The following is a 17,725-nucleotide window of genomic DNA, read 5'->3' as shown; positions in this document are numbered from 1 at the left end:
GGGCGCTGGGTGAGGAGCACACGCGTGTGCGGGTGCGTGTGAGCACACCCGTGTCGGAGCGTGTGGCCGTGTGCGTGTGTGCCCACGGGGGGGCTGTTGTGCTGCCGCGGGTCCCCGTGTCTGTCCGTCCGCCCGCCTCGTCCCGCTGTCTGTCCGTGTCCCCGGCTGTGCGTGTGCCAGCGCGTGTGCCCGTGTCTCTTCGTGTCAGTGTGTCTGTGTGTGCTCGGCCGTGTCCGTCCGTCTGTCTGACGGCTGTTTGTGCAGCGATGCTCCCCTTCCCTGGGCCCCCCGCCCGCCCCCGCAGGGCTGGGGGCTGCCGTGGGTGGGCGCGGGCCTGGGGGGGAGCGGGGGGCCGGGATCACCCCCAGCCCGATGCCTGCAGTGCAGATCATAAATCAGCGGCGGCTGGAGCGGGAGCCGGGCCCCGCGGGCTCCCCGGCACCCGGGGCAGGGAGCGACGGGGCTTCCCGGGCTCGTGAGACCCCCGGCAGCCCCCCAGGGCCGCCAGTGGGGTGGCCTGTCCCCCCCCCGTCCCCCTCGTCCCCGCTGTGGTGCTGGAGGCCAGCAGCCGGCCGGGGCTGGCAAGCAGCCCGTGCTGCCAGGGCTGCGGGCACCGCGGCCTCGCTGCCCGCCGGCTCCGGGGGCGAAGGGGACGGTCCCCCAGCTGCCCCCCGGCTGGCGGTACCCGGGGTGACCCGCCCGTGGCCTTGTTTTGCAGGTGACACCCCCCTCCTTCACCGGGCGGCGGGAGCAGCCGTGGAGCCGCCGAGGACGTGGGCCGGGCGGCAGGACACGAGGAGGAAGAGGAGGAGTGGGTGTCTCGTCTCGGGGACAGCACCGTGGCCGCGTGTCCCCACCGCCGCCCTCGAGCCGACGCGGTCCGTGAGGTCCCGGTGAGGCTTTTGGGAGCCTGAGCCCTGCCAGCACCGCGGGGAGGAGGAAGAGCCGAGGAAGACGCGCCGGGTGATGGATGGCCCCTGCCCCGCGCGGCGGCCCCGGGGGAGCGGCACCGGGCGGCTCGGGGACCTCGGGGGCCTGGCTGGCAGCCCCCGCCTCCGCTGAGCCCCGCGGCGGGGCTTGGGGGGGCTCCGGGTGACCCCCCGGCCCCCGCGCCGGGCCGGGCAGTGGGGCCGAGCCGCCGCACCCCCGGCATGGCCCGGCAGGGCTCGGGGGCCATGCTGCCCTCGGGAGGCCTGGGCTTCCCCCCGCAGAACCTGGCCCGCGTGGTGGTGTGGGAGTGGCTGAACGAGCACGGGCGCTGGCGGCCCTACTCGGCCGCGGTGTGCCACCACATCGAGAACGTGCTGAAGGAGGACGCCCGCGGGTCCGTGGTGCTGGGCCAGGTCGATGTCCAGCTGGCCCCCTACGTCATCGACCTCCAGTCCATGCACCAGTTCCGGCAGGACACGGGTAAGGGGCTGGCACAGAGCCAGGGACATCCAGCCACCGAGTCACACGGCCATCCTTCCATCCCTCCAGCCTTCCAGCCTTCCATCCTTCCATCCCTCCATCCTTCCATCCCTCCATCCTTCCATCCCTCCATCCTTCCAGCCTTCCATCCCTCCATCCTTCCAGCCTTCCATCCCTCCATCCCTCCATCCTTCCATCCCTCCATCCTTCCAGCCTTCTGTCCCTCCATCCTTCCATCCCTCCATCCCTCCATCCTTCCATCCTTCTGTCCCTCCATCCTTCCATCCTTCTGTCCCTCCATCCTTCCATCCATCCATCCATCCATCCATCCATCATTCCCTCTCTCCCTCCCTCCTTCCATCTCTTCGTCCTTCCATCCACTTGTACACCTCTCCCTCCCTCCTTACATCATTCCATCCCTCCATGCTTCCATCCATTCTTCCATCCATTCATCCCTCCATCCTTACATCCTTCCTTACATCCCTCCATCCTTTCATCTCTCCGTGTGTATGTCTGTTGTTCCCTTCATCTGTCTGTCCCGCTGTCCATTCCTCCATGAATCTGTCACTGTTTGTCTGTCATTCCATCCATCCATCCACCTGTCCATCCATCCAGCCACCCCCTCATCCTTCCTTCCCTCCCTGTGTATCTCTGCTTACTGGTCTGTTGTTTCATTCCCACATCCATCCATCCATCCCTCCATCCCCCCCTCCCTCCATCCCTCCATTCCTCCCTCCATCTGTCCATCCATCTGTCCCTCCCGTTCCCTCTCTCCTCCCCTCTCCCTGCTGGACTCTGGTCCCCCCATGGACCTCTCCAGGCTCTTCCTGCTCTTTCCTTTCCCTCTCCATCCTGGACCTACACCCTGGAGGGATCTGTCCCCACGTCCCTCCATCCCCTCTCCCCACTGGGGCTGCTGTGCTGGGTGGTGTGTCCCATTATCCCACTGTCCACTCATCTTCCCCTCAAAGCTGCTCCGTGTGGGATCCCCCTGGGACTGGGCAGGCCCCAGTTTGGGCACTGGGAGCTGTGGTGGGCACTGGGAGCTGTGGTGGGCACTGGGCTGGTTGCAGACGTGCAGCTGTGCTGGTTGGTGCTGCAGCAGCACATCCAGGCCACGGATCCTGTGGGAAATCAGAGCTGGTCCCACACTGGGACCAAGCCCAGACCCCGTTAAATGTGTCCCCGTCACGGTGTGACCCATTAAACCGGCGTGTGCCGGCTGTGCCACGGGGGATGTGCCATTCTGGGTGCTTCCCTGCCCATCCCTGCACCCCTGCCAAGGGCAGGATCCGGCTGCAGGCAGGGAGCAGGCAGGGACCTGCCATACATGGGGTGACACCTCCAGCTCCCACTAGACTGGCCTTGGGATGCCCCAGAGCGGGACCTCCCTGGCTGTGCCACCTCAGCCCGGCCACCAGTGCCACTGTCACCGTCACCAGTGATGCCAAATGACCCCAGATGAGGACGTGGCTCCTGCCAGGGGCTGGGGACAGCGATGGGGACGAAGCCAGGGACCTGCCCCTGCCTCTGCCATCCAGCCTGGCTCGGAGTCGGTCTCCAGCCAGTCACGGACTTGGCAGAGGGCAGCTTGGCACCGGCAGCCCTGAGTCAGCACAGACCCCGCGGGTCGTGCCGGTGCCCGCACTGACGCAGAGCTGCAGGAGCCACCGGGACACCCTGGCTGTCCCCGTGCCACCTCCTGCCAGCTTTGGCCAGGGCCCATCCTCTGACAGCATCCCATGGCTGCAGTGCTGGGAGATCCCTGGGAATGTGGGCCTGAGGTGGGGCCACAGCAGGGTTTGGGGGGACGTGTCTGCTGGGAGCGTTCCCGGGATGTCCCTGGTACCACAGTCCCTGTGCCAGCAGGGCTTGGGGACAGGGGTGTGGGAGAGGGGCCCTGCTGTGCCCAGGGCTGGCACGGGAGGGGACAGGGCCATTGCCCTCAGCATCGTGGTCTCCGTGTGCCCCATCCCCGTATCCATCTCTGTCCATCATCTCTTCCCCTGGGTGAGGCCCAGGGGTTGGAGGCTGTCACGTGCCTTGTGGTGCTTGGGGACACGAGGGTCCCCTGGTCTGAGGGTGTCTGCTGTGACATGGGGGCACGGGGAAGGTGGGCAGGGGGCAGGGGGCTCCTTGGCCCATCCCAAACCCCCCGGGGAGGGAGAAACCCAGTGATGGAGTGAAAGGAGGTGACCCCGTTCCGAGAGCGGGGACACGTGTCCCCTCCCGGTGGCCCTGGGGACACCGGCTCGGTCCTGTGGCTCCTGCAGGGTTGGGGGGGTGGGCAGGGGCTGGGGGGGCTGGGGACAGCTGGTGGCCCTTGGGGACATGGAGCTGAGTGTGCCCACGGGCTTGGGGTGGGGAATCTTCCCACAACCCCTGTGGGATGGAGATGTGAGGGACAGGGGATGTGGGATGGGGATGTGAGGGACAGGGGGATGTGGGATGGGGATGTGAGGGACAGGGGGATGTGGGATTTGGGATGTGAGGGACAGGGGGATGTGGGATTGGGGATGGAGATATGAGCAGACAGGGGGATGTGGGATTTGGGATGTGAGGGACAAGGGGATGTGGGATGGGGATGTGAGGGACAGGGGGATGTGGGATGGGGATGTGAGGGACAGGGGGATGTGGGATGGGGATGTGAGTGAGCAGGAGGATGCGGGATTGGGGATGGAGATATGAGCAGACAGGGGGATGTGGGATTTGGGATGTGAGGGACATGGGTATGCGATTTGGGATGGAGACGTGAGGGGCCAGAGGGTGTGGGATTCAGGATGTGAGGGACAGGGGGATGTGGGATTTGGGGATGTGAGGGGCTGGGGGGTGTGGGATTTGGGATGGGGATGTGAGGGATAGAGGGATGTGGGGTGTGGAATGGGGATGTGAGAGGTAGAAGGATGTGGGATGGGGATGTTAGGGACAGGGGGATGTGGGATTTGCGATGGGGCTGTGAGCAGGTGGGGGATGTGGGGTACAGTTGCAAGGACCAGTGGATATAGGATGTGTATGTGAGTGAGCAGCAGGATGAGGGCCATGGATGGGGGAAGGAAGCTGGCAGGGATGGGAACTCAGGTGGGATACAGGACATGGATGTGAGCACAGTGTGGATGGGAGTGGCAGTGGGATTGGATGAGTGGACAGGGGGATTGGATGTGAGTGGGCAGTGGGATGTGGACAGGAGCAGGCAGTGGGGTTTGGGATGCAGGCAGGAGCAGGCAGTGGGATTTGGGGTGTGGACATGAGCAGGCAGTGGGGTTTGGGGTGCAGGCAGGAGCAGGCAGTGGGGTTTGGGGCACAGGCAGGAGCAGGCAGTGGGGTTTGGGGGGTGGACATGAGCAGGCAGTGGGGTTTGGGGTGTGGACATGAGCAGGCAGCGGGGTTTGGGGTGCAGGCAGGAGCAGGCAGCAGGGTTTGGGGTGCAGGCAGGAGCAGGCAGCGGGGTTTGGGGCACAGGCAGGAGCACAGGCAGCAGGGTTTGGGGCGCAGGCAGGAGCAGGCAGCGGGGTTTGGGGTGCAGGCAGGAGCAGGCAGTGGGGTTTGGGGTGCAGGCAGGAGCAGGCAGTGGGGTTTGGGGCACAGGTAGGAGCAGGCAGCGGGGTTTGGGGCGCAGGCAGGAGCAGGCAGCAGGCCCGGCAGCCCCCCCGCCTCCCTCCCGCGGCCCCGGCGGAGCTGCCTCAGCACAAGGCGGCAGCTGGGCCTGGCTCTGCCGCCTGATGCGGCCGATGATTAATGACCGTTAATTAGTGCCTTTAATCGAGCTGGGCAAGCGGTGCCGGCGAGGGGACGCAGAGGCCCCGTGCCAGGGGGGCACCTGAGGAGGGGGCTGCGCTGCCTCCTCCCCCCGCAGAGCTTCGGAGGGGGCCGGGACATCCCGCCCGGTCCCAAAGCGGCGGCGGGGGCCGGGATTTGGGGACAATGCCTGGCCGTGTGGCTGCCGGCAGCTGTCAGGAAACCTCTCCTGACCGGGAAATGCTTCCCGTGCCCCGGGATGGCCGCGGGACCCCGGCCGGGGAGGCTGGAGGTGGCTCTGGACCGGAGGGATGGGAAAAGGATGGGAAGGAGCGCTGGAGCTGGGCAGCATCGCCCTTCCCGGGGCACCCGAGGGCTGGCAGAGCAGCCGGTGGCCAAATCACCACCACCGACGGTGGGCTGCGGGTCGGATACACCCCTAGGGAAGCACAGCCCGGTGGGGTGTGTTGGTCCTCCCCCCCCCGCACCCCTTTATGGAGGGGGGAGCGGCTGCTTCACCCCGAAGTGCCTCTGCATCCCAATCCCCGCGGAATGCCGGGCTGGGAGCCGGGTGCAGGAGTGTCCGTGTGACTGTGGGTCCCTCTGCTGGCACCTCGGGGCGCCGGACCCCGCCGTGCCACCCCCGCTGTCTCCCCAGGGACCATGCGGCCCGTGCGGAGGAACTTCTACGACCCCTCCTCAGCCCCGGGCAAGGGAATCGTGTGGGAATGGGAGAACGACAACAACTCCTGGACTCCCTACGACATGGACATCTGCATCACCATCCAGAACGCCTACGAGAAGCAGCACCCCTGGCTGGACCTCTCCTCCCTGGGCTTCTGCTACCTCATCTACTTCAGCAGCATGTCCCAAATGAACCGGCAGACGCAGCGCAAGCGGCGGCTCCGGCGCCGCATGGACCTGGCCTACCCCCTCACCATGGGCTCCATCCCCAAATCCCAGTCGTGGCCGGTGGGCGCCAGCACGGGGACCCCCTGCTCGTGCCCGCAGTGCCTGCTGGTCAACAGCACCCGCGCCGCCTCCAACGCCATCCTGGCATCGCAGCGCCGCAAACTCTACCCCGGCGCCGTCCGGCAGAGCAGCACCTTCGCCGGGGGGGCCCTGTGGCCGCCGGGGCCGGCGGCGGGGGCGGGGGGCACGGCCAAGGCCGAGGGGCTGCGGGTGCCCGGCGCGGGGTTCGCCCCCGGGCAGAGCGGGCCCGGCGCGGCGCTGACCGGGCTCAACAACCTCAACCGGCCCGGGACGCAGCGCGGGGCCGGACTGGGCGCCAGGGCCGCCGTGCCCCCGGGGTAAGCGGGGCGGGGGCGGCACCCGGGAGGGGGGTGCGGGGTGCTGGAGGTGCCTCGTCCCCCCCGCTGGCACGAGCGGCCCCAGCCCGTGTGGCACCGTGACACCTCCAGCCCCGGGGTGCCCACCCTGGGGACGTGCTGGCGGGAGGGACGCCTGGCTGGCCCCGGCTGGCCCCGGGATGGCTGCGCAGGGGGTGTGGTGATCCGTGCCATGCCGTGCCATGCTGTGTCACGCTCTCCATGGCAGCCGGAGGGCGTGGGGTGCCTGCTCCCCGGGGGAATTGTGTCGCCAATGGGCAGAGGGAGTGTGTGACACAGCTGGGAGTGTGTGACACAGCTGGGAGTGTGTGACACAGCTGGTGGCACGATGCCACCGGGCAGGTCCCTGGGCGGGGAGCGCAGCCCCCGTGCCCATGTGGGAATGACTCACGGAGGGCAGGTGGGTGGGTGAGTGTCCTGGGGGGGTCCCTGTCCTGACATCCACCCTGGCACCCACCCCACGGCTGTACCCCTCAGGGGGTTGTCCTGGTGTCCCCTCAGGGCCCTTGGCACCAGGCTGGGAGGTGGGGGCTGGGGGTCAGGTGGGGTCACTGAGCAGCCCCTGGCACGTTTCATTCCCCTCTGTGTCCTGCTTTGGCCCCCACGTGCCACGTGCTGGGCTGAGCCGTCCCTGTCCCTGTCCCTGTCCCTGTCCCTGTCCCTGTCCCTGTCCCTGTCCCTGTCCCTGTCCTGGTACACAGGTCCCATCCCATGTGCCCCCATGGACAGGTAAGGGGACCAGGAACGCCCTGGTGGGGCTGAAGGCCTTGAGGGGAGTGAAGGAGCTTTGGGAATGTGAGGGAAAACGCCCCCAGCCGTGGTTCCTGTGAGGCTGAGCACTGCCGAACTCATCACTGCCATGGCCGGGGCAGGGGGGCTTTGGGGGCAGGGAGGGGGGTGATGCCACTGGTGGGGGCTGTTCCCATCCCCCAGGTCAGGAGCACTTGGGCACAGGGCTCTGCTGGGCTTTGCTCCTTGTCCTTCATCCCAGTGCCTGACCCACTCCTTCCTTCCTTTCCTTCCCTTCCTTCCCTCCTTCCCTCCTTCCCTCTCTCCTTTCCTCCTTCCCTCCCTTCCTTCCTTCCTTCCCTCTCTCCTTTCCTCCTTCCCTCCCTTCCTTTCCTCCTTCCCTCTCTCCTTTCCTCCTTCCCTCCCTTCCTTCCTCCCTCCCTCCCTGCCTTCCTCCTTTCCTTCCCTTCCTTCCCTTCCCTCCATCCCACCCCCCATGGACACCCCATTCCCGTGGGGATGTGGGACACTGGATGTCACCATCGGGACACCCCGATGAAGCTCCTCCCTGGGTCAAGGATGACGTGATGTCCCCAGTGCCATCGGGTGCCCAGGAGTGGACGGGTGGCACTGGGTGACAACCCCGAGGGACAGGACACCCTGCCCTGTGTCCCGTGGGCAGGACACTGCCTGAGGACAGTGCCACCCCCGTGGGATGGGACAGGAGTCCCCCAGGCTGGCAAGGGGACACCTTGTCCTGTGTCCCATGGGGAGCTGGGGACAGTGCCAGCCCTGTGAGATAGGACAGCAGCCCCCCAAGCTGGCAAGGGGACGTTGTGCCCTGTGTCCCACGGCGAGGGCACTACCCTGGGGACAGTGCCAGTCCCGTGGGATGGGACAGCAGCCCCCCAGGGCTGGTGAGGGGACACCCTGCCCTGTGTCCCCTGGGGAGGGCACTACCCTGGGGACAGTGCCAGCACCGTGGGATGGGACAGGAGTCCCCCAAGCTGGCAAGGGGACACCCTGCCCTGTGTCCCATGGAGAGGGCACTACCCTGGGGACAGTGCCAGCCCCGTGGGAATGGACAGCAGCCCCCCCAGGGCTGGTGAGGGGACATCCTGCCCTGTGTCGCACAGGGCCGGCACTGTCCCCAGGGACAGCAGCCCCCCCGGGGCCGGTGAGGGGACACCCTGCCCTGTGTCCCGTGGAGAGGGCGCTACCCTGGGGACAGTGCCAGCCCCGTGGGAATGGACAGCAGCCCCCCAGGGCTGGTGAGGGGACACCCTGCCCTGTGTCCCGTGGGGAGGACGCTGCCCTGGGGACAGACCATGCGAGTAGGGCACAGTGCCAGCCCTACCAGCTGGGCTGAGCCCCTTCCCCTCCCCTCTCCGTGCAGGGTCCCGGCCCTCCCGGTCAAGAACCTGAACGGCACCGGCCCCGTCCATCCCGCCCTCGCAGGTAAGGGCGGTCCGGCCGCCGGCTGCGTGTCACCGCCGGGTGACATCGCGGGCAGGGCACGGGGTCGGGCCGCTGCCAGGCGGCGGGAAGGACGGACGGACGGACAGACAGCCCCTTTCCTCGGCGCAGGGATGACGGGGATCCTCATGTGCGCCGCCGGGCTGCCCGTGTGCCTGACCCGCGCCCCCAAACCCATCCTGCACCCCGCCGCCCGTCAGCAAGAGCGACATCAAACCTGTGCCCGGAGTCAACGGCATCTGCAGGAAAACCAAGAAGAAGCAGCTCAAGAAGAGTGAGGAGTCACCCGTGTCCCTGGGATCAGAGCCACCCATGTCCCTGTGGGATCAGAGCCACCCGTGTCCCTGGGTCACTGGAACCACCCGTGTCTCTGGGATCAGATCCACCCGTGTCCCTGCGGGATAAAAGCCACTTGTGTCCCTGGGATCGGAGCCACCCGTGTCCCTGTGGGATCAGGGACACCAGGACGTGCCAGTCCCTGTGGGGGGGAAACTGAGGCGGGGGGGGCTGTCCCCATCCTGGGCGGCAGGGTTGTCCCCATCCTGGTTGGGAGTGTCAGAGCTGTCCCCATCCCGGTGGCAGGGGGTGGAAGGTTTGTCCCCATCTTGGTGGCAGAGGGTGGCAGGACTGTCCCCATGCCGGTGGCAGAGGGTGGCAGGACTGTCCCCATCGTGGGTGGAAAGGTTGTCCCCATCGTAGTGGCAGGGGGTGGCAGGGCTGTCCCTATCCTCGGTGGCAGGGCTGTCCCTATCCTCGGTGGCAGGGCTGTCCCCACCGTGGTGGTAGAGGGTGGAAGGTTTGTCCCCATCGTGGTGGCAGGGGATGGCAGGGCTGTCCCCATCCTCAGTGACAGGGCTGTCCCCATCGTGGTGGCAGGGGGTGGCAGGGCTGTCCCCATCCTCGGTGGCAAGACTGTCCCCATCCCGCTATCAGGGGGTGGCAGGGCTGTCCCCATCGTGGTGGCGGGGTGTGGCAGGGCTGTCCTGGTCCTGGGTGGCAGGGCTGTCCCCACCCTGGGTGGCAGGGCTGTCCCCGTCCCGGTGATGGGGGTTCTGGGCACCGTGGACAGGCTCTGACTCCCTCCTTTCCCCCCCTGTGCCCGCGGCAGGCAAGACCCCCGAGGACGTGGTGCGCCGGTACATCCAGAAGGTGAAGAACCCCCCGGACGAGGTGAGCGGGCACCCGGGGTGGGGGCTTGAGGGGACGGGCACAGCGCCGGGGGGGACCCGCTCATCCCAGCGGGACGCTGATCGCGGCTCTCCCGATCCCGGCAGGATTGCACCATCTGCATGGAGCGGCTGGTCACCTCCTCCGGCTACGAGGGCGTCCTGAGCCCCAGGGGCATCAAGCCGGAGCTGGTGGGCAAGCTGGGCAAGTGCGGGCACATGTACCACCTGCTGTGCCTGCTCGCCATGTACAACAACGGTAACAAGGTCCGTGCCCCCCGCCATGGGGGTCTGGGGGTGTTGGGGGGAGCTGGGGGGTGTTAGGGGGGTGCTGGGTGGGCGTGGGGGTTGCTGGGCGGTATTGGGGGGTGCTGGATGGGTGCTGCGAGGTGTTGGGGGGTGCTGGGAGGTGTTGGGGGGTTGCTGGGTGGGTGTGTGAGGGGTGCTAGGGGGTGCTGGGTGAGTGTTGGGGTTGCTGGGAGGTATTGGGGGGTGCTGGGAGGTGTTTGGGGGTCGCTGGGTGGGTGTGGGGGGTGCTGAGTGGGTGTGAGGGGTGCTGGGGGGTGCTGGGTGAGTGTTGGGGGGTGTGGGATGGGTGCAGGGAGGTGTTGGGGGGTGCTGTATGCTGTGGGGGTGTTGGGGGATGTTGGGAGATGTTGGGGATGCTGGATGGTGTGGGGGGTGCTGGAGGGTGTTGGGGGGTGCTGGGTGGGTGTGGGTCCTGCGTGGGTATGGGGATGGGTGTGGGGGACTGTTGGGTGGGTGCTGCGGGGGTGCTGGGAGGTTGGGGTGGGTGCTGGTTGGGTGTGATGGGGCTGGGGGGTGTTGGGTGTGTGCTGGATGGGTGCTGGGCGAGTGTTGGGGGCTGGCTGGGTGTGGGGGTGGGTGAGGGGGGTGTCGGGGGGTTGGGGGGTGCTGGTCGGGTGTGTGGGGGTTGGGGGGTGTTGGGTGGGTGCCGGGTGGGTGCTGGGGGTGGTTGGGGGTGGTGGGTGTTGGGGGGTGATGGGGGAGGTGTGAGGATGAGGGGGGTTGGGGAATGGTTTTGGGGGATGCTGGGAGGTGTTGGGGGTGCTGGGGGGTGTTGGGGGTGCTGGGTGGGTACTGAGGGGTGCTGGTTGGGTGTGGGGGTGTTGGGGGGTGCTAGGAGGTGTTGGGAGGTGCTGGGAGGTGTTGGGAGGTGCTGGGAGGTGTTGGGGGTGCTGAGTGGGTACTGAGGGGTGCTGGTTGGGTTAGGGGGTTGGGGGGCATTGCGGGGTGCTGGGTGGGTGCTGGGGGGGTGTTGAGGGCTGCTGGAGGAAGGGGGGCTCTGGGTGGGTGTGGGGGTGAATGAGAGGGTGTGGAGTGGGTGTGAGGATGGGCGAGGAGTGTGGGGGGGACTATGGGGTGGGTGCTGCGGGGGTGTTGGGGAGGTGCTGGATGGGTGCTGGGAGGTGTGGGGTGGGGTGCTGGTTGGGTGCAGGGGTTTTTGGGGGTGCCGGGTGGGTGTGGGTGGGTGTGGGTGGGTGTGGGGGAGTGTGGGTGGGTGCTGGGGGGTGCTGGGTGGGTTTTGGGGGGTGCCGGGTGGGTGTGGGTGGGTATGGGTGGGTTTTGGGGGATGCTGGGTGAGTGCTGGGGGGTGCCGGGTGGGTGTGGGTGGGTATGGGTGGGTTTTGGGGGGTGCTGGGTGGGTGCTGGGGGGTGCCGGGTGGGTTTTGGTGGATAAGGGTGGGTTTTGGGGGGTGCTGGGGGGTGCCGGGTGGGTGTGGGTGGGTATGGGTGGGTTTTGGGGGGTGCTGGGTGGGTGCTGGGGGGTGCCGGGTGGTGTGGGTGGGTTTTGGGGGTCTGTGCCCCCCCTGACGCCCCCCAGTGCCCGCAGGACGGGAGCCTGCAGTGCCCCACCTGCAAGGCCATTTACGGGGAGAAGACGGGAACGCAGCCCCCCGGGAAGATGGAATTCCACCTCATCCCACACTCCCTCCCGGGATATACACCGACTCCAAAACCATCCGGATCGTCTACGACATCCCCACCGGCATCCAGGTGAGGAGGGACCCCCGCGGGGCCGGGCACCCCCTCCCTGTGCCCCCCCTCACCCCAGTGTCCCCCCCAACCCCCCTCCAGGGCCCGGAGCATCCCAATCCCGGCAAGAAGTTCACGGCGCGAGGATTCCCCCGGCACTGCTACCTGCCTGACAACGAGAAGGGCAGGAAGGTGAGGATGGGGGACACCGGGATGGGGGGGATGGGATGGGATGGAGTGGGGTGATATGGGATAGGGTGGGGATGTGATGGGAAGAGAAGGGATAGGAATGGATGGGAAGGGATGGTTAGGGAAGGGGAAAAGGGAAGGGGAAAAGGGAAGGGAAGGTTTGGGAAGGGAAGGTTGGGAAGGTTTGGAAGGGAAGGTTTTGGAAGGGAAGGTTTGGGAAGGTTTGGGAAGGGAAGGTTTGGGAAAGTTTGGGAAGGGAAGGTTTGGGAAGGTTTGGGAAGGAAAGGTTTGGGAAGGGAAGGGAAGGTTTGGGAAGGTTTGGGAAGGGAAGGTTTGGGAAGGGAAGGGAAGGTTTGGGAAGGGAAAGGAAGGTTTGGGAAGGGTTTGGGAAGGGAAGGTTTGGGAAGGTTTGGAGGTTGGAGGTTTGGGAAGGTTTGGGAAGGGAAGGGAAGGGAAGGTTGGGAGGTTTGGGAAGGGTTTGGGAAGGTTGGGAAGGGTTTGGGAAGGTTTGGGAAGGTTTGGGAAGGTTTGGGAAGGTTTGGGAAGGTTTGGGAAGGTTGGGAAGGGAAGGGAAGGTTTGGGAAGGGAAGGGAAGGGAAGGGAAGGGAAGGGAAGGGAAGGGAAGGAAGGGAAGGGAAGGGAAGGGAAGGGAAGGGAAGGGAAGGGAAGGGAAGGGAAGGGAAGGGAAGGGAAGGGAAGGGAAGGGAAGGGAAGGGAAGGGAAGGGAAGGAGGGAAGGGAAGGGAAGGGAAGGGAAGGGAAGGGAAGGGAAGGGAAGGGAAGGGAAGGGAAGGAAGGGAAGGGAAGGGGAAGGGAAGGGAAGGGAAGGGAAGGGAAGGGAAGGGAAGGGAAGGGAAGGAAGGGAAGGGAAGGGGATGTGGGATAGGATGGGGATGGGATGGGAATGGGATGGATGGTGGGAAGGGATGGTTAGGGAAGGGGGAAGAGGAAGGGGAGGGGAAGGGAAGGGATGGAGATAGATAGGAAGGGATGGGATGGATGAGAGAAGGAATGGGAGGAATGGGGTGGGATGGCATGATGCATGGATGGATGGGAAGGGATGGGGTGGGATGGGATGGAGAGAGAATGGATGGGAAGGAATGGGATGTGGAAGAGAAGGGATGATGTGGGATGGGATGGGAATGGATGGGATGGCTGGGAATGGGGGATGGGATGGGATGGAGGAATGGAATGGAAGGATGGGGTGGGATGGCATAGAATGGGAAGGGATGGTGTGGGATGGGATGGAGGGAGAACGGTTGGGATGGTAAGGAATGGGATGTGGAAGAGAAGGGATGGGATGGGGTGGGATAGGGAGGAGGCAGCAGCACTGGGGTGGGGCTGGGCTGTGCCACAGGGAAGGCTGGCACCCTGCAGGCACCGTGCTGGGGCTGAACTGCAGCCCTGGGTGCTGGGGCCGTGCTGTGGAGGGAGGAGGGCAGGGGGTGCTGGGTGGGTGAGCAATGGTTGTGCCAGGTGAGCAATCCATGGCTGGGCCAGGATGGGCTGGGAATACTGGGTGGGCAATCCGTGGCTGTGCCAGGCTGGGCAATCCATGATTGTGCCAGGCTGGGATGGAGGTGTTGGATGGGCAATCCATGGGGGCTGGAATGGGTGTGTTGGATGAACAGTCCATGGCCGTGCCAGGCTGGGCTGTGGGTGCTGGGTGTGTCACCCCGGCCGTGCCAGGCTGGGCTGTGCCGGGTGGGTGAGCCCTGTCCCCCGGCAGGTGCTGAAGCTGCTGATCGTGGCCTGGGACCGGCGGCTCATCTTCACCATCGGCACGTCCAACACGACGGGCGAGTCGGACACGGTGGTGTGGAACGAGATCCACCACAAGACCGAGTTCGGCTCCAACCTGACGGGCCACGGGTACCCCGACCCCAACTACCTGGACAACGTGCTGGCCGAGCTGCTGGCCCAGGGCGTGTCCGAGGCCACCCTCAAGGACTGAGGTGGGCGAGGGGGTGGCCCCCCTCGCCCCCCGCCCCCGCCCGTGCCACCGCCCCCTGCGCCGCTTCGCCGCAGCCCCGCCCCGCGCCACCCGGTGCCACCCACCACGTGTCCCCGTCTGTGTCCGTCCGTCCGTCCGTCCGTCCCCCCGTCCCGCTCTCGTGGCGATGCACCGTGGGCTGGTGCTTTCCGACCCGTGGCCTCTTTGCGCGTCAGCCGTCTGTGCCACCCGTGCCACCCGCGCCGCCCGCGCCGCCCGCCGCTGCCCCACGGAGCCGCGTCCCGCCGGTGCCATGTACATCTCTGTGTGACACAATACACCCCGCGCCGGGCTGGGGGCCCCGCGGCCCCTCCGTGTCCCCGCTCGGGTCCCTGCGCCGCCCGCGGTGACAGGAGGGGCTCCCCGAGGGGGTGGGGGGGCTGGGGGCACAGGGGGGGGCTCGGGGCACAGAGAGGGGCTGGGGGCACAGGGGGGGCTCGGGGCACAGAGAGGGGCTGGGGCACAGGGGGGGCTCGGGGCACAGAGAGGGGGCTGGGGGGCACAGGGGGGGCTCGGGGCACAGAGAGGGGCTGGGGGCACAGGGGGGGCTCGGGGCACAGGGGGGGCTCGGGGCACGGGGGGGGGCTCGGGGCACGGGGGGGGGCTCGGGGCACAGAGAGGGGCTCGGGGCACAGGGAGGGGCTCGGGGTGGCTCTGGGTCCTCATCCCGGCGGGCGAAGGCGGCGTGGGCGATGTCCAGGTCCCGCAGCACCTCCTGCAGCCACTGCCCGATGGGTGCTACCCCTGCAGCCAGGGCTTGGGGTCAGTGCTCAGTGCCCACCTGTGGCACCCCCTCAGCACCCACAGTGGCGCTGACCCTTTGTACCCCCCCCAGCACCCACTTGTTTTACCCCCCCCAGCACCCACCCGTGGCCCACCCCGCCCCAACTGCCCCCATCCATCCCCAGCACCCCCCCAGCACCCCCCCTGTTGTACCCACCCCCCCCCCCACTGTGGCACCCGTTGCTGTCACCCCTCCACGTGGCACCCCCTCTTCCCTCAGCACCCATCCCTGACACTCCCTGGCACCACCTGTGGTATCCCCCTGGCACCCACCCCCCAGTCAGCCCCCCAGCACCCACCTGTACCCCCCTCCCCACCCCACAGCACCCATCCCTGGCCCTTCCCACCCCCTCCCTGCTGCATCCATACCCGGCACCCACCCGTGGTGTCCCCCTGGCACCCACCCCCCATACAGCCCCCCCAGCACCCACCCGTGGTGTCCCCCTGGCACCCACCCCCCATACAGCCCCCCCCAGCACCCACTCGTGGCAACCCCAGCCCCCAAATTTGTCCCCAACCCCTGACGTACCCCCATGGACCATCCCCCCCATCCCACCCTGTGCCCCCTGTGCCCCCATCCCACCCCTCCCACCCCATGGACACGGACAGGCGCTGTGGGACTGTGGGGGTGTCCCCCCGGGTCTGTGTGTCCCCCTGTTCATGTGTCTGTGTGTCCCTCTGTTCATGTGTCTGTGTGTCCCCTTGTCCCTGGGTCTGTGTCCCCCTGTTCACGTGTCTGTGTGTCCCCATGTCCGTGTGTCCCTATGTCCATGTGTCCCCATGTCCATGTGTCCCCGTGTCTGTGTCCCCATGTCTGTGCAGCGCCATGTCCCTGTGTCCCTGTGTCCTCAGGTCCGTGTCCCTGTGTCTGTGTGTCCGTGTCCCTATGTCCGTGTGTCTCTGTGTCTACGTCCCCATGTCCTGTGTCCCCGTGCCCCTGTGTCCCCATGTCCGTGTGTTCCTGTGACTGTGTCCCCATGTCCGTGTGTCCCCGTGTCCCTGTGTCCCCATGTCCGTGTGTTCCTGTGACTGTGTCCCCATGTTCATATGTCCCCGTATCTGTATGTCCTCGAGTCCATGTGTCCCCATGTCTGTGTGTCTCTGTGTCTCTGTATCTGTGTCCCTGTGTCCCTGTGTCCCCATGTCCATGTGTCCCTATCTGTGTTCCCACGTCCCTGTGTCCCCATGTCCATGTGTTCCCGTGTCCGTGTGTCCCTGTGTCTGTGTCCCCGTGTCCATTTGTCCCCGTGTCTGTGTCCCCATGTCCCTGGGACCGGCCAAAAGCCGTGGGGGTGACCCACGGGCTCAGCAGCAATGGGTGACCCCCCTGCAGGGGACACAGGGATGACAAGGGTGCCGGGTGCCACATCTGCCCCCCAAGTCACACAGAATCCCGGGATCAACCAGGCTGGAAAAGCCCTCTGAGATCATCGACCCCACCCTGTGACCCAACCCCACCGTGTCACCCAGACCATGGCACTGATGCCACATCCATTGTGTCCCTAAACACCCCCGGGGGTGGTGACTCCACCCCCTCCTGGGCAGCCCCTTCCAGTGCCACCCGTGTCCCCCCTGTGCCCACCTGCCCCGGCTCAGCCCCATCCTGCCGGGCTCCAGCTCCATGTCCTTCTTCTCCTCAAGGACCTGACTCACCACGGGCTTCAGGCCCTCGTGCAGGCAGGGCAGCCCCACAGCCTGCAAGGCACGGGGACACCAAATGTGTCCCCAAACATCCTACTGGGACATGACCCAGCTCTGCACCCCGATGGCATCGTGGGGGGCACAGTGGGGACCGGCCCAATGTCCCCTCCCATGTTCACCCTTATGAACTGCTCCATGGACTTGGAGGCTGTTGAGTTGGAGCAGAACAGGGTGTTGGGATCAGCTGGAACAGCACAGAGGCTGTGGCAGGGTGGGCACAAGGTGATGCCCCAGCTGTCCCCGGTGTGCCCAACCCCAAGGACATGTGGCACTTTTCCTGCTCAGCCTTGGTGGCCCCACCCTTTCCCCACATAGGCCTGGGGAGGCCTTGGCTTGGGGTTTCTCGGGGTGCAGGTGGTACCCCAGCCCTGGCACTTACTGGTCCTGGCCAGCTCATGGCTGGTGACACAGTCCGGGAGGGGCACAGCCAGCTCCTGCCCCAGGAAGATGTTCACCAGCTTGGTGACCACGTCCTGCCGGCTCTCCCTCAAGGTCACTCCTCCAGGATGACCAGGACTGTGCCATCAGGAGGCTGTGGGGAGGGCAGAGTGGGCACGGCAAGGCCCCTGTGCTGGGGTGGTCCCCAGCCACCCCCGGGGGGTCCCCCCGTCCCTCAGCACCCCCCTGGTCCGGGCACAGGACGGGCTGGGGGAGGAGCTGGATGAGGGACTGGTTGTGTGTGGGGGGCAGGACCGTGTCCAACACCAGCCCCAGGGCACCCAGATGCCCCCTGCGATGGCACAGGGGGTCTTGTGTGGGTCCTGTGCCCACCACCCTCCGTGGGGTGCCTCCTGTGCTGCCCTGGGCGCAGCTGCCTGTCCCCTCTGCCTGTCCCCTCTGCCTGTCCCCTCTGCCTGTCCCATGGCTCACCCGTGGTCCTGGCTGGTGTTGGGCAAGGGCAGGAGCTGGAACCAGCCCCTGGTGGGCTCCGTGCTGAGGGTGCCAAGGGGAACTCGCCCTGGGGGGTCAGAGGCAGGGGCTGGGGGGGGGACAAGTGCCAGCCCCCCGTGCGGGACCTCGGTGCGGGGAGAGCCCAGGACATGCAGGGTGTGGATGTGGCACTGCCCCAACCCTGTGGGCCCTGAGCTGTGCTCACTCCACGTCCAGGGGATGGGGGGTGCAGAGGTGCCCCCAGGACCCTGCCCGGTCCTGGGCACCCGTCCCAGGAAGTTGTTCTTGCCCACGATGTCCCAGCCC

At 66.8% G+C, this 17,725-nt stretch overlaps 1 protein-coding gene across 1 annotated transcript; it reads left to right on the top strand.

The window, feature by feature from the left end:
* Window positions 1-759: 759 nt before the first annotated feature.
* LOC127464093 (E3 ubiquitin-protein ligase DTX1-like) lies at window positions 760-14,077 on the top strand. The gene is given in 11 exon segments (XM_051774202.1): window positions 760-1,410; window positions 5,804-6,455; window positions 8,620-8,681; window positions 8,811-8,884; window positions 8,886-8,973; window positions 9,808-9,869; window positions 9,974-10,132; window positions 11,721-11,828; window positions 11,831-11,884; window positions 11,966-12,055; window positions 13,781-14,077. Coding segments are annotated over 11 exon segments (1,833 nt in total). The 5' UTR covers window positions 760-1,151; the 3' UTR covers window positions 14,006-14,077.
* Window positions 14,078-17,725: the final 3,648 nt, after the last annotated feature.

The sequence above is a fragment of the Manacus candei genome, unplaced genomic scaffold, assembly GCF_025592945.1.
Source record: "Manacus candei isolate 608988 ecotype Guabito, Panama unplaced genomic scaffold, ASM2559294v1 h1tg000191l, whole genome shotgun sequence".
In the NCBI taxonomy this organism is placed as follows: Eukaryota; Metazoa; Chordata; class Aves; order Passeriformes; family Pipridae; genus Manacus; species Manacus candei.
Note: the sequence above shows the minus strand (reverse complement) of the source record. Positions and strands in the feature narration are given on the sequence as shown.